The sequence below is a fragment of the Lagenorhynchus albirostris genome, chromosome 11 (assembly GCF_949774975.1).
Source record: "Lagenorhynchus albirostris chromosome 11, mLagAlb1.1, whole genome shotgun sequence".
NCBI lineage: Eukaryota > Metazoa > Chordata > Mammalia > Artiodactyla > Delphinidae > Lagenorhynchus > Lagenorhynchus albirostris.
The window spans coordinates 82,043,665-82,060,128 of NC_083105.1; the positions used below are offsets into that span (position 1 = coordinate 82,043,665).

General features: G+C 40.5%; 1 protein-coding gene across 1 annotated transcript in view; it reads right to left on the reverse strand.

Moving 5' to 3' along the window:
• BMAL2 (basic helix-loop-helix ARNT like 2) overlaps positions 1-16,464 on the reverse strand; it is an 87,172-nt gene that overhangs the window by 19,840 nt on the left and 50,868 nt on the right. The window contains exons 4-7 of the mRNA XM_060165273.1: positions 11,504-11,583; positions 10,339-10,431; positions 7,226-7,343; positions 6,253-6,396 (exon numbers count right to left, since the gene is read on the reverse strand). Coding sequence (XP_060021256.1) covers positions 6,253-6,396; positions 7,226-7,343; positions 10,339-10,431; positions 11,504-11,583 — 435 coding nt within the window. The remainder of the gene's footprint in view (positions 1-6,252; positions 6,397-7,225; positions 7,344-10,338; positions 10,432-11,503; positions 11,584-16,464) is intronic.

The window sequence follows — 16,464 nt, forward strand, 5'->3', positions numbered from 1 at the left end:
ATAAAAATAAAATAAAACTGAAAAATTCAGAAAAAGAAATTCCTCTCATCCCAAGAATTCTTTAGACTTTTACCTAAATACTGGGGTCATGGGCCTCAATCCTCTCAAACTAATTATTTACAATCAGCTCCACAGGGTAGACTCATGTGCAATCGACTGCATGATTTTAAAAAGAGAAAGACAAAGAAACAAAAACAACCCAAACACTGCCTTAATCCACAGGGTATCTTTTCAAAATCCTTTATGAAATTTTTCTTCCACAAGTTGCCAGCTGGGTCTCTCAACTTGGTATCTTGATGGCTTACTTTGAATTCTCACAGACGCTGATCCTGAGACAAGGATTTGAGTATAAGAAGTGTATTTGAGAGGTGCTCCCAAGGGAACTCTGGCAGGGAAGTGAGACAGGGAAGACAAAGAAGCTAATAATAGATACATTTTTCAACAAGTCCCCACTTTGGGAAACTAAAGCTTAACCTATTGGGGCATTCTGGGAAAAAAATGTAGAACAAGAACCACAGTTATGCAGCTTGAATGGCCTCAAGGAAAAGAGAGCAAGAATATTTATCCATCAGCTCCCCTCAGTCAGTGGATGAGGGACCCTCCGGGGAGCACTGACTCCCCAGCACTGGAGGTCCGCCCCTTGCTGGTACAGGCAGAACTGTCTCTAAGGACCAGAGAAAGAGGTCAAGCTGAGAGTCACGAGTATTGGACACTGGAAGCCAAGGGGCATGAGAGGAGGCCACATCTTGTTGCACAAGAAGCCCATGGATTACTGATTATCTTACCAAGATAAATTTAAGAAATACCTAAGATATTTGGTAACAATCATCCATCCTTATCAGCATTTGATTTCACAAGTGGAGATACATAAGCAATCTTAACCCCATTTTAAAGCTGTTTCAAAATTTGAATCCATGGCATTTATGTTAGAATCATGGTAGAAATAATGTTTTTAATGCCAATCGTGTTTTTAAAAAACTTTTTATTATGGAAAATCTCAAATATTCACAAAATCAGAGAGAATGATATAATGAAGCCCCACTTGAGCGACTCATAGCCAATCTTGAGAAATGGCCTTTCCATAAACCTTAATTTTTATTTTTTTTGGTTGTGTTGGTTCTTAGCTGTGGCTGGCAGGCTCCTTAGTTGTGGCATATGGGCTCCTTAGTTGTGGAAGGAGGGCTCCTTAGTTGCGGCTCGCCGGCTCTTTAGTTGTAGCATGTGAACTCTTAGTTACGGCATGTGTGTGGCATCTAGTTCCCTGACCACAGATCGAACCTAGGTCCCCTGCATTGGGAGTGCAGAGCCTTAACCACTGCGTCACCAGGGAAGCCCCTTAAATTTATTTTCAATTAGCATTAAAAGGGCTGCTTTCTAGTCTCTCTTCTTTTAAATTTAAATATAACGAAGACGAAAGTAGGAAAGAAAAAATAAGTGATTGCCAGGGCTAGTTTGGGGGAGAGATGAACAGACAGAGCACAGAAGATTTTTAGGGCAGTGAAAATACTCTGTATGATATTACAACGATGGACGTATGTAATTATACATTTGTCCAAACCCACAGAATGTACAACACCAAGAGTGAACCCTAAGGTAAACTAATGGACTTTGTGTAATTGTGATGTGTCAATGTAGGTTTCACCCTTGTTTTAAAAAATATACATGGCATTGTGGGTGGGGGATGTTGATAATGGGGGAAGCTATACATGTGTGAGGGCAAGGGGTACATGGGAAATCTCTGTACCTCTCTCTCGATTTTGTTGTAAACCTAAAACTGCTCTAAAAAATAGTCTTAAGCAATAATTTAAAATTTTAAATGGAACTGGCACGTCCTGGTAAAAGGGAAGAAAAACACCTTTACTAACTACAGGCTTTCTTCATTAATAGGGAGTGGTCTTAAAACACAGTGAATTCCATTAGCTAATTATTATTGGAAAAAACAATGTAGTAGCAACTCTATGCAAAAGATAATCATTTCACTTGACGGACATTGCCTTTGGTTAAAGTAAAACACAAAACAGTCTCATGAGTGGGAAGCCATCCACGTGGCCAATCAGGGTTACATTCTGTGGTTACCTCATTGGGGCCCAGGCATCTGTCCACATGTCTGTCTACATACACTGCTCCCCAACTTCCAACTCTTCCACTGTGGGAACTGGCCCTGCTGATGGTTAACACAAGCCCTCATCACCTCTTAGGCCAAATCGACCTCATGCCTTTGGCACAGAGCTTTGGAGTATTAAGTGAATACCTGGTCAAGTACTTGAGCAGATTAAAAAGTCCTCTTTGAAAACATACTTGGCTCTAACTGCAGGCATCTGTGTGGCCCAGCTTCGCGCGGGGATGAGCATCTGTGTGTGGGCGGGGGTACATTCCCACAACAGGAGCCGACCCCCTTGCTGTGTGTCTGCTGCAGAAATCATCTAGAATGGATCTCTCCCATTAATAACCTTTGGCATCTAGGAAGCTACTCTAACAGGCGGCATGGCATAGTGGAAAGAAGACAGATTTTAAAGCCAGATTCCTGATTCTGCCACTTTCTATGTGACTTCAGACAAGTTACAGAACCTTTTTCAGCTTCTGGTTTTTCTCATTTGCAAGACTGGGACGGTCTGCACAGGATTGTTATGCAAATTAAATTAGGTACTTATGCAAAGTGCTTGGCATACAGACTTTAAATACACACTGATTCTCTTTCTTGCTCTTTTATTTTCCCTCTCTTCTTTCTGAGCCACAAATAAGAGCTGACACAGTTGAGTGCTTACTAGGAGCCAAGCACTGCCTCAGCTACGTGTCATCCTAACCACACTCCCGTGAGGTGCTGTTAGTCTAGCCATTGTATCAGTCTGCTCAGGCTGCTATACAAAATACCACAGACTGGTGGCTTAAACAATAGAAATTTATTTTCTCCAAGTTCTGGGGGCTAGAGGTCCACGATCAAGGTGTTGGAAGGCTTGGCTTCTCCTGAGGCCTCTCTCACTGCATCCTCAGGTGGCCTCCTCTGCGTGTATGCACCCCTGGTGTCTTCTCCTCCTCTTATGAGGATACCAGTCACACCGGATTAGGGCCCCACTCTTATGACCTCCCTTAACCTTTATTACCTCTTTAAAGGCCCTGTCTCCAAATACAGTCACAGTGGGAATAAGGCCTTCTACATGTGGAGTTAGGGGAAACACAATTCAGTCCACCCACCCATTTTCCATATATTGAGAGGAACTTGCCTAAAGTCACACAGTTGTTAAGCAGCATACCTGACATTAAAACTCTATTGAATTCAGAGCCCAGGCCCTGTCCACTCTGTCCTAAAGCCTGTCCACCAGCATGGCTGTTGTGAAGCAGGGCCTAGTATAAGAACCTGTGACAATGGAGGGACTTAAAGATATTTCAGTTTCTTTAATGCATCACAGAATTCAACTATAAATTAGCTCCAATTGACCGTTTACCAGATATTCTTGAAATACCTGTATTTTCCCAGTAGGATTATCAATATTTATTTCAAAGGAAAGAAACTTTCCCTGCCTCTCTTATACATCTCTAAAACTTATAATTAAAAAAACAATCCTTTTAGAAACCACATGGAAGGACTAAAGTTTGATTATTACATTCTTCAAGAATGCTGCTTGGATTTTTTTTTTTTAACCTATGACTATACACATGTGTTTTTGCTTAAGATTCAGTATTTACAAGACTGCTTTGGAATGCTACCACAGTACCATGTAGTTTCACAGAAGACATCTCACTTTCCTTTCGGTATCTTTACAAAGGGTTAAAAGGCCAGACACAGAAAGCATTATACCTCTAAGATTATTATTAGTGACTAACTGTATATATTCAGTCATGTGCTGTCCTAGAATTTGACAAAAAATGAAATGAAAACTCTAAGGTAAGAGAAAGGACGAGCCTAGACAAGGTAGAGTCCTACCACCGAATTTGTGACTTGCAGTCCCGTATTTCAAGACAAACTGTAAAATGCCAACTTAATAAACATACATTTATTTTCAGCAAGGCCAAGATTCCTTTGGTTTCCACTGCAGAGCCTTTTCAGATTTCCTTATTGGAGTTCTGGTAGAGAAAAATGATCCAAGCTGTTTCCCATCCTAGTCAGCTGGGGCCCGCATAACAAAGCGCTACAGGCTGAGTGGCTTGAATAACAGAAGTTTATTTCCTCATAGTTCTGGAGGCTGGAGCTCCGAGGTCAGGATGGCAGCATAGTTGAGTTCTGGTGGGGACTCTCATCCTAGCTCACAGACAGCTACCATCTCGCTGTGTGCTCACAGACTGCAGACTCTCTAGGGTCTCCTCTTAGAAGGAGGGCATCACCCTCATGACCTCACCTAAACGTAATTATCTCCCAAAAGTCCCATCTCCAAATACGACCACATTGGACTGCAACATATGGATTTTAGGGGACATAATTCAGTCCATAGTATTTGCTCAAAATGTCTTGGGGGAAAAAAATCTCAAAATGTGTTTAAATTGCTTCTTTGGTGAAAGAAAGACCCTATAATGTAGACTAATTCACTGGATTCTTAATTGTTCTTGTAGACTGAAGAGCAGTGATGTGGTCAGTGAATCAGGAACAAAGGGCAAGAGGACGGTCACTTATGCCTTCGGTAAATGTTTCAGTGCCTACTGTGTGCCAGGCATCATGGAAAGAGAAATGAAGCTCTCAGTTTAGTGTGGGAGGCAAACAAAAAAAAAATAATAATTTTGACACAGTGTGGAAAGGGCCGTGATGTAAGAGATGCTCAGGATTATTAATGGATTAGCAAAAGCGGGTACTGGGGACTCAAGCCAACCAACAAGGGGAGGGTGTCAGGGAAGATTTCCTGGAAAGAGGTGTTGCCTGTGCTTTAATGGCCCAGGATCTGCCAATGGGCTTGCACTCTCCATTCCTTCCAGCAGGATGCCCTGGTGCTGCTGTTGGCATCCTGTTTTGGAGATCTGAGTCTGGGAAGCCTCCAGGGCCACAGGCTTGACAGGCACCAATCTTTTCTTCCACACTGGGCACTTGTCAATTCAGGATTAAACCTTCATTATGGTGGAGAAGCATATCACCAAGCTGTCCTCTTAAATCTTTCATATCTCCACTGATCATCCTGTAGTCTTCCTTATTCGGGGACAGATCTTTTGAAATGTTTGTGAGGTTCTCCTAGCTGGTCTACACGTCTTGACCTTCCTGTGGTCTTAATATGAAGTCCTAAGGGGGGCAGACCCAGGGTGTCTGATTTAGTACTTCATATGTTACTGCGGTGATGGCAATGCTCACTTAGCTCCCACTGGACCTCATATAACATGAAAAAAGTCTTTCTCACTATCAGGTGAGGGGTCTACTAAAAGCACAGAGGTGTTCCTAGGGGTATCCTGTGACTCATCTATTACTTCTCTAATCTCTAAAGCAATGGCCTTCAAACATTATTTTGCACGCTGTAAAAAAACTGTAAGCGGGCTTTCCTGGTGGCGCAGTGGTTGAGAGTCCGCCTGCCGATGCAGGGGACGCAGGTTCGTGCCCCGGTCCGGGAAGATTCCACATGCCGCGGAGCGGCTGGGCCTGTGAGCCATGGCCGCTGAGCCTGCACCAGTCTCGGCACTGCTGCCCAGGGCATCCCCTCTTCCTCTACCCTTTCCTCTTCTTGTGTTCCCAAAGAATCTCATACTTGACACAAGAGTTTAAAGCAGTGGTTCTCAAAAAGAATAGAGAGGTTGCAACCTACGCAGTTGCAAGGTTGAGAAACAAAGAGTAAGATGCTAGGCCAGGGGGCAGAGGGTGAGATCAGGTTTTACAGAAGTAAAATGGTTATCCTGGACACTAGCCATGCACCACAACAAAGAGATGACTGAAATATTAGTACTAAATAAGTCCACGTGGAAACTCTTTTCTTCACAGGAGAGAGAAATTAATCTGGTAGTCTTTAAAACACAAACAAAACTTGATAATGTTAGCCTCTACTCAATTTATAACTTGCATCAAACATCACAGAGATTTCAGCCATGTTAAGGTAGTTGGGTTGGCCGCCAAGGTTTTCTCTCATATGGACTGCTGTGTAGGTTAGCTGATTCACTTACGGTTGGATCTACTTAACACGGTCTTGGTTCACCAGAACCAGAATTATTTAGATAAGTTAATGCTTTGGGCCTCAATTATTTGCCTTGACTATTCAGCTTATTTTTTTTTTCTTGTACAGAAAATATTTAGGACATTTAATTTTATATCCATGGCTCAAATCACTTGACATTTCAAAAGGACAATACCTTTCTTCTTTGAGTTGAGTAAGCATTCGTGCTCTTCTTTAACAGAGATTTTACAGCTCTTGATTCGACAGAAAAAGGATCGTCTTGAGCCAGAATACACACAACTCCTTGCGGTGTGGAAATTACTGTGAGCTTGCAAACCAGCTTTCATAGTGCAAAGAGGTAAGAGAATAGGTAGAAAATAATATTTTCAAATAATTTTGAAATCTATCTCCTAACATTTTCTGGTCATCTATTACTTGAGAAATGGTTATTGACATTATTATACAGTAAGCCCCAAAGTGAAACATACCAAAAAAATGTATTTGTCAAGCAATCACATTTTGATAACTTATAATCACTTGAAATTTACCTTTATATTTTTCCCCAGGGGGGCAGATAGTAAAGATAATTTAAATGAAATAAAAATTAAATGAAAAAAACCTTAACTAAAACAGTAATCAGTAGCATAAAGCATTATTATTTTTATATTATAAATAATTATTAGGCAATAAGCATTTTCAGAGAAGAAAATTATTTCTGGAGAAGATAAAGAATATGTATACTTCTCAAGCACAATTATACAAGGCCTTTCACATTGAGTAGACCTAACTAACACATTTAAGAAAGAGAATAATTGTCCCTCAGCATACAACTAAATAATAAAAAAACTCCTGCAATTTTTTATCCCAAATGATACTTTCCTATAAATATTTTATTAGCATATGAAAAATAGAGAATATGAAGTAATCACATTTTCCCCAAAGCATCTTCAGATGAATGTATTTGTTTTTATATATGTGTACAAATACATGAATTCTCTATATAGTTATATATTTTTTTAAACTGAGGTTGATGATTATAAAGTTTACTAAATAATTCTCCTCTTGATAAAACCATAATTAGCTAATGTTTTCAAAACACTGTACAGACGTACTCTGAAGTAATAATTACATTTACATAAAATGGTAAGAATGCTGAAATGAGTACTTACTTTCGGCATCTATTAGCTTCTCTCTTGGTGAAATATCAGAGGAAGAAAGTTGTTCCTTTACTTCAGCAACATCTTTTGGATGTAAGAAGTCAAATAAGCTTTGTCCAGTCAAACTAGCCTATTTATAAGGTAGATGTTCATTGAAAATCAGTATCATGTCATTTCTGCCTTTCCTCATACAGACATAGGATACTCTTTCTTTGGTTTAAAGTGGCTTTTTCTTAAGCTGAGGTACATTTACTGTACTGGGTGACCTTAGCTTGGTCAGTGTTAAAAACAGTGATACGTGTAGATAGAAAAGAACACATGCACACAGACCCATAACTGGATACACACAAACCACATACACACACCTAATAACTAACATTCTATTTATTCTTGTTACTCTTGGTAACATCCCCAATTCACATGTTACTTCAAGGCATATTATTATTCACTTTAAACTTAACCATTAGTAAAAGAGATTATATTACAGAATAATATAGAAGTCAGAGAATACCTGTGATTTTTATGGTGTAACTCAAATTTACCATACTGCTTACAAATAATTACCATACTGTTGATAACTCAAATCCAACCTGGAATACGTCTCATTTGGCATTCCACTTCTCCCCACATGCACAGCATTCCTCAGCCCATGACTTTGCTTGCATGGTCTCATCACCTGGAATTCATTACCTTTCCTCTAGAAACTCAGTTCCCTGGCTGATCCAGCCAATTGCCTTTTACTCCCTGAATTCCAAGTTTCCTTCTCCCAACCTGAAATGTCTTCCTCCCCTTCTCTGCTCATCTTAAAGCCTAGGAGACATTCTACTTCACATGTGAAGCCCACAGTGATCACCCCTCTTCTGAACTCCTTTATTACCCAAGCAGACATTCCTACAGAAGGTAAAAAAATGGACCAGCTGGCCCAAGTGGCCTGGAGTGCTTGGCAGTTAGATATCGCTATCAAAAACAAAACAAAAAAAACCCACTAGCAATCTGATTTATACATCAGTCTATTGTGTGACTGGCTAAGATAAGTCTATACCCAGAACTGCTTCAGAGCAAATCAGTTTTTTTTTTTTTTTAATTGAAGTACAGGTGACTTACAATGTTGTGCCAATCTCTGCTGTTCTAGACAAATCAGATTTCTGAGGCTGAAAAGCTGAAGACCAGACCCTGTACCATGGGGATCCCAAAGTCCTCCTGAGCAGTCAGTGAGTCTCTTGAATGGTCTCTGAAATGCAAAGTCAGTGTCCAGTGGGGCTGGCCTCCATGTTACTAATTTGGAACTTAAGAGCTACCTTGAATTGTCAAGTATCTTGGTGTGTATGTATGTGTGTGATGTTCTCTATTTCCAATTAGAAGACAGAAAAATCAAGTCTTACCCTGCTTTTGTGTCCCCACCTATAACCAGCTGCATGATTCATTTGGTTTTCACTACCTCTGTATGTAGGTTCATAAAATCTTTTTCTGTTATTTAACTCATTATCTATGAATGCCTTCTATCTCTCCAAATTTTCAAGTTTGGGGGGAATACAGGCAGAGATTAATGGGAGTTATTTAAGATTAAAGCTGGGGGCTATCTTATTTCTATATTATTTATTATATCTTTATATATATTATTATCTTTTTTACAATGGTGTGTTAGTTTCTGCTTTATAACAAAGTGAATCAGCTATACATATACATATATCCCCATATCTCTTCCCTCTTGCGTCTCCCTCCCTATCCCACCCCTCTAGGTGGTCACAAAGCACCGAGCTGATCTCCCTGTGCTATGCAGCTGCTTCCCACTAGCTATCGGATTTACATTTGGTAGTGTATATATGTCCATGCCACTCTCCCACTTTGTCCCAGCTTATCCTTCCCCCTCCCAGTGTCCTCAAGTCCATTCTGTAGTAGGTCTGCATCTTTATTCCCGTCCTGCCCCTAGGTTCTTCACGACCATTTTTTTTTTTTAAGATTCCATATATATGTGTTAGCATATGGTATTTGTTTTTCTCTTTCTGACTTACTTCACTCTGTATGACAGACTCTAGGTCCATCCACCTCACTAAAAATAACTCAATTTTGTTTCTTTTTATGGCTGAGTAATATTCCATTGTATATATGTGCCACATCTTCTTTATCCATTCATCTGTCGATGGACACTTAGGTTACTTCCATGTCCTGGCTACTGTAAATAGAGCTATATATATTATTTTTATTATGTATTATATTATTCTATTTCTATTTTGAAGGAGACCACAGGTGCTAGTTTATTCACTCTGTTGGTTTCAGTGCTATAGTTTTTGAGTAACTAGTTTAAATTAAATGGTGTTCAGTAAAAAGGAGGCAAATCAGTCACACCACTAGTTAAATGAAAGACGTATTTCAGAGTTTGTTGCCAGAGCCCTGATAAAAAGCTGTTTTGTAGTGTGTGTAACTTAATAAATAATAATGCTGTCTCTTGGAGGAAATAGAGAAGGGTGACCGATATTTTTCAGACACTCAAATATGATATCGTATTTAGTGTTTACATCCTGAGAGACAGGTATAATCATAATTTCCACTTTTTACATAGGAGAAAGCTGAGGTTCAGGAAAATGAAATAACTTGCTGAAGGAAGTGAACACTCCTGTCAATAACAAAAATTCATATTTTCCACACATCTTCCCATCTCTCTTAGTTCTAACTTAGCAGAAGCCAATCCCACAGCCCAATGGGAAGAAAGAGTTCAGAAAAACAGCTTCAAGATATTTTTTTTTTTTTACAAAATAAACATAGTGGGACTTCCCTGGTGGTCCAGTGGTAAAGAATCGACTTCCAATGCAGGGGACATGGGTTCGATCCCTGGCTGGGAAACTACGATTCCACATGCCATGGGGCAACTAAGCCCACATGCCACAACTACTGAGCTTGTGCGCCTCAACTAGAGAGCCCGCGTGCCTCAAACTAGAGCCCATGCACTGCAACTAGAGAGAAGCCTGCATGCTGCAACGAAGAGCCCATGCGCCAAACGAAGAGCCCACACCACAACGAAAGATCCTGCATGCCTCAACTAAGACCCGACGCAGCCACACCCCCCCCAAAAAATTTTTTTTTAAAATTAATAAACATAGTAAGAAAATATCCTCAGTTTTGGATACCTGATCATAATTAAGTATTTTGGAGACTGATTTAGAAATGAAGAGAATTTTTCCTCTTTCACATCCAACCACAAATAGGAAGCCTTCTGCAGTCTAGAATTTAAAAATACAAAGTGAATATTTTAAAAATACAAAGTGAATTCTGTCTCTCTCATACACATACATTCAGATTTTGAGGAAATTATTGTAGCAATGAAACTAGTAGAGTGGTCATAAGAGCTAGTAAAATTAATTTTAAGAAATTTTCTCACTACATAAAAAGACTGATAAAATCAAATTGAACCCCAGTCTAAAGTAATGTTTTTGACTTGGAAAGTCCAGGCATGGAATATCTAGTTGAGATATTTCAAAATATAAAAATTACCTATGTTGAATTCTATACTCATACAGAAACTCTGTAAAGATATCAAAACACATCAATAACAGTTGCCTGTGGATGCACTGAGACGGAAGGACTGTGCAGATTGGGATGAAGGAAGCATCAGGAATACTATATTTGAATTCAGCTGTTCAAATAAAAAAGGGCTCTTTAAAAAAATTAAAAGAAAAACGGACAAATGTATATCAAAAATCTTTCTATTTAATCATACTAAGGCATAAAGCCTAGTAGTAATAGCACAAGATCAAGACATGTATCACCTCCTGGGAGCAGGATAAGCCAATGACATGGTCATATTTGCCACGTCAAATAAACCTGTAAACCAGTGAATCTGAAACCCAGGCATGCACGTGAAATGATGAGGACAGAAATGGCAAAGCATCGACTAATAACTCATTCAGTAAGCAGTGGCTGGCTCATCTGCAGACAACAGGATCCTGAAGGAACTGAGTACAAGGTAGATGGCCTTGAAGGAGGTGCCAATAGTGGGGAGTAGAGCCTACGGTGTGGGAAGTGAGTGCAGCAGGCAGTGTAAGGAGCTTAGCATTAAAGACAAGCTATGCTCTCTCCTTTGGAAAGTGCCTATCCTCTGCCTCTACATTCATTAGCCCAAACTAATAAGACATATTTACTTGCATAACTTAAATTTTTATCTTAAAGGAAATTTGGTATAATACAAAGTCCTGTATGTTTAGAACAGGAATTTTTACAACTAAAAATCTTCCTCCCTTTCAAACAAAAATGAAAGGACAAATACAACTTAAACAAACATATCTCTTAACTTACCTTAAGAATTAAGTGTCTGAGCTCATTATCCTGAATGAATGAAGGTCTGTAATTATTTCCTGCATAAGAACTTGTCATACCTGAAAATAAAGAAGTCAACTAGTTATTAAAAATAGAGATGGAGGGACTTCCCTGGTGGTGCAGTGGTTAAGAATCCACCTGCCAATGCAGGGGACATGGGTTCGAGCCCTGGTCTAGGAAGATCCCACATGCCACGGAGCAACTAAGCCTGTGCACCACAACTACTGAGCCTGCGCTCTAGAGCCCACGAGCCACAACTACTGAGCCCGCGTGCCACAACCACAGAAGCCCGCACGCCTAGAGCCCGTGCTCCGCAACAAGAGAAGCCACCACAGTGAGAAGCCTGTGCACCACAACTAAGAGTAGCTCCCGCTCACTGCAACTAGAGAAAGCCCACGTGCAGCAACAAAGACCCAATGAGCCAAAAATATAAATAAATAAATAAATAAAATAGAGTAATAAAATAGAGTATTTCTTTAAAAAAAATTAGAGATGGAAATGTAGTAAATGCTCATTGAACATTAGCAATGCTGCTGTTGCTATTGGTGACAACGACGATGATGGTATTTTCTCTTTTAGCACACTCTAAGACCTCTTCCGTAATCATTCTCTTTCTTCGTTATTACTAGACTGAAATGTCTAGTAATACAGCCTCTCAGACTGTAAATTCTTAGAACTACTTATTCCATTATACTCAAATGTGCAGACAGTAAGAGCTGTATATTGAAAAGTAATAAAGTGCAATATATTATCTATAACATTATAATAACATGCAACAATATTCATGACTCTGGTTATTTTTATAATTTCTTAGCTTATTAAAACTGATCATATGAATTACCCTGAATAGAGAGATTCTGGAATTCTAAGCAAATTTTATGGATTCATAAGATTTCCCATAGGACCCTTTAAAGAGCATATGGAGACTTCTGATAATACAAAAAAATGTATAAAATATAAATGAAATAATTCACTTTAAGCCCTTAGCATAGAGGTTACTGTATTAAAAGGAAAGTCTCTAAAGAAACCAGAAGAGCTGGGAAAATGATAAGTAATGATCATGTCAAAGCTAGGTAAAATTGGACCTGAGCGAAGTAAGGGAAGAACTAAAAGTACGTTTGTCTTGAGGGCATCCACCAACCTTGACAGGGAAAGCCCTTCATGGCCACAAGGGGGCGCAGGGGACAGTTCACCAAGCCAAGGTGTGCTGTCCCCAGATAACCTCCAAGCAAGGGTGATTCAAAAGTAAATCACATTTCCCTCCCTTACACTTCCCAACCTCCCTAACCCTAAACCCCTCCTTCTAGGCACCGCAAGGAAAGATGCTTTTGCAAAAGAAAGGTAGGGTAACACCCTGAGACATGTTAACCATTAATTGGTCCTTGGATGAATTTATAGCCGAAACTCACCAACTACCTAAGTGGTGGGGAAAAAACAAAACCAGAAAAATCACACACACTCATGGAGTGATTTGGTAAAGTCTTCTCAGACCGGCAGCACCCCTTAAAGGCCTGGCATAAGCAAACGAAATCTCTTTTGGAATCTACCTTCTAGGTAGCCCTCAAAGAATTCCCCCAAATGACTGTTATTATTATTATTACTACCCAGTAGCCTGGTAGGAGGGAGTTGAGAAAGGGATGAAAGACGCAGACTCTGCATGCCAAGCCAGGCACAGGAATAAATCAATGTGAGTGAGGCGCTGACACTTCCAGGCTGGTCTGAAGCGAGGTTGGCGGAATCGTGCTGAGGAAAGCCGGTCAGTGTCTGTCAGCCAGAATGGGCGACCCTGACGCAACAGGAGAGTGAGGACGTGAGGACGTGAGGACGTGAGGACGTGAGGACGTGAGGATGTGCCAGGGAGAAAAAGAGGGCAGTCAGCAAAGAGCTGAAGCCAGGGTGAGGTGAGCTAACAAAATGCAAGCCGTGCGATTCTGTACGCCTGCCAAAGGGCAGTGACAAAGTTGAGTCTCAGATTCTGGTGGCAAAAATAAATGAGGAAACATGATCACTGACTTCTGTTATAAAGTTCATCACTGTCATTAAAAAATGACAGTATGACAATGATCATTATAATAAGGATAATAATGATCAATATGACAATAACAGTTCTTCCTCCTGTCCTCTGACCACCACCTCCAGCATCAAGAAACCCTGTGCTCTTTCTCTGACATCTGTCTTAGGACAAACTTCATATGATATCACTTACATGTGGAATCTAAAAAAATGATACGAATAACAGAAACAGTATTTACAAAACAGAAACAGACTCACAGACGTAGACTCACACTTGTGGTTACCAAAGGGGAAAGGTGTTGGGGGAGGGATAAATTAGGAGTTTGGGATTAATGGATACAAAATAAACAACAAGGACCTACTGTATATGTATAGCTCAATATACACTTTGCTGTACACCTGAAACTAACACAACATTGTAAATCAACTATACTGCAGTAAAAAAAAGAACAATAATGAAAAAAAGAGAAACACTGTGCTCCCCCTTTACACTTGTCCTTTACTCTTAACAACAACCCTATGAGGCAATGCATTATCCCTGTTTCACAGCTGTGGGAGTTGAGGGTTAGAATGTGAAGTAACTTAAGTCCCATGGCAATTAAGGCAGGGAGCCAGGATTCGAACCCAGGTTTGCCTCCAGGACCCACGCATGCATTATTGGCTCCCAGGTGTTCAGACCCACGCAGGTTCTCGGAAAGCACCTGCTGCTGCAGAAGAAGGCTTACTCCAAATGTGGTCTGCAAACCACTGTCGTCATCACCCCGTGGTGAGATGAGCACAGAAATTAAGAATACACATTTAGACACTTTTATGGAAACGTAACACTGTTGCGGCATCCCAGCCCATGAGCGTTTTTCCACTGATTAATTGTACCGTATTTTACAATGGATGGGGGTGGGGAGCACTTGCTCTCCCCCCCAGATAGTCTGCAAAGCACTGCTGCAGAGTGTAGAGAAAAAAAATCATTTCACCACCCTCTGTCTTCAAAGTAATTACGTGTGGACCATCCACGTGCAGCCTTCTCATGATCTGGCATCTGGGCATTTGTGGATCGAGTTGGGGTACACTCTGGCTAGGGCACTGGAATGCAGCCCCAGCTGCTTTAAGTCATCTCATCCGTGGGTAGCACTCACTAAGGATCTGGTCAGGATGTGTGATGCGTACATGACCACTTCGCTTCAGCTTAGAAGGGCCAATGGTGAAATCTACGCTCTGTTCCAAAGAATCCCTTCTGGATTTAGGCAGCATCTCCTCCCTACTGAGCTGCCCCTCGTCCCACGCGTACTTCCACATAACATTTATCACACTGGGTGTTAATGATCTTCTCCGGGGTCTGTCTCCCTTGTCCACCACGAACCCCTCCAAGCACAGAGATCTTGCCTCCTTCATTTTCCTAACCCCAGCACAGGACAGGAACCGAGCTGACGCTCATTTCATGTTTGTTGAATTAGTTGACTGATTCATGGCTTTTCCCTTAGGTCCTCTTCTGCCAGGACGTTGTGAATGTGAAAACTGTTGGGTAATTTTAGGGCTGCAAGCAAATGACCTCGGTTGAGCCTGCTAATGTTCACTGCTAAAAGATTGAAGGGAAGTGTTACATACAACTTATGCAAGACCCAGTTGTGGGTAAAAGAGAATCTTCTTTCACAACAGACTCTTATGAACCAAAGACCTCCTATCACACTCCCAAAAGGAAGCCTGCCAGGCAGTCTCCCAACACCTGGGCTGCTCTCTGCATGGCACTGAAGGGATCAAGGGCTGAACTTGCTTTTCCCCACTGCCTGCACTCCAGATCTGCATGCACTCAGCTCATCACAGTGCATAAGTCATTTTTCTACCATCTGTGGAGATCTAAGGAAGGTGATTTAAAGTACAACTTGCACAAATTACTACTGAATAGCCCTTTAATAGCTGTCTCTAGTTTTACTTCCTAATTTGCCAGTGCCCCCTCCTCCTCCAATCCGAACAGATTTGCCAGGATTTTTTGTCTCATTATGAAGTAAGATCCTCTTTGTCTGGGCTCCAGTTTGCACCTGGAGTCCAGGGAGCACTGCTTTCCTCTAAGCCACTTTAACTTGACTTGGCAAAGTCTCTATGTTCAGACCACAGAACTTCCTTTTCCCTGAAACAGATTCCTTTTCCTGGTATGCAGTATAGGACAGAGATCTAAAGAAGACCCTTGGTCTTCCTTTGCTTATTCCTTTCTTATACTTTTTGAGCCAGATTTCACTATAATCTTTTAGATCTTTACAAATCTGAACTTTCAGAGTCTTCTCAGTGGTCTGCAGCGAACTCCTCTGCCGGTCCTCTGATAATCTCAATGTGAATTTATGTCATTAACATTCCTGTACCTAAAACTCAATTCTATTTCCATCATTCTGCCCCCCAAGTCAGACCAGGGTTATTCCCAAACCAGATGTGATTTCGACTACACATATGCACAGAACACTTATTACACTTGGATTTAAAATTCAAGCTCAAATAGGGGAACTTCTAAAGTCAGAAACGATCCCGCACGCCCCAAGAAGCATCAGCTAAGGACCTCCTTCACCCAATGTCTCGTAAATGTGAGAATATCTTAGAATAGTAAGGTGTGATGCATTTTCAGTACTACTTACAAGTCTGAATAAAGTTTTAAGAGAAATTGCTGAATTTAAGGAGGTTTTCTTTTCTAATAGTGGAAATCTGTCAACTTAAAATTATAATAATTAACATTTAAAAACTTCTAAAATATTGAGAGGTATGTACAGCAGGTTTTATCATCTTCATATTATGTATGAGAAAACTAGTAGAAATATAAAGGCTTTTCAAGTTCACATAGTAAACTCAAGATGAAGCTTTTAGTGAAACCAAGTTTTCTGACATCCAAATTAGTATTTTCTCCATGTACAGAATACGGACAAGCATCAAAATGAATACCTATAAAG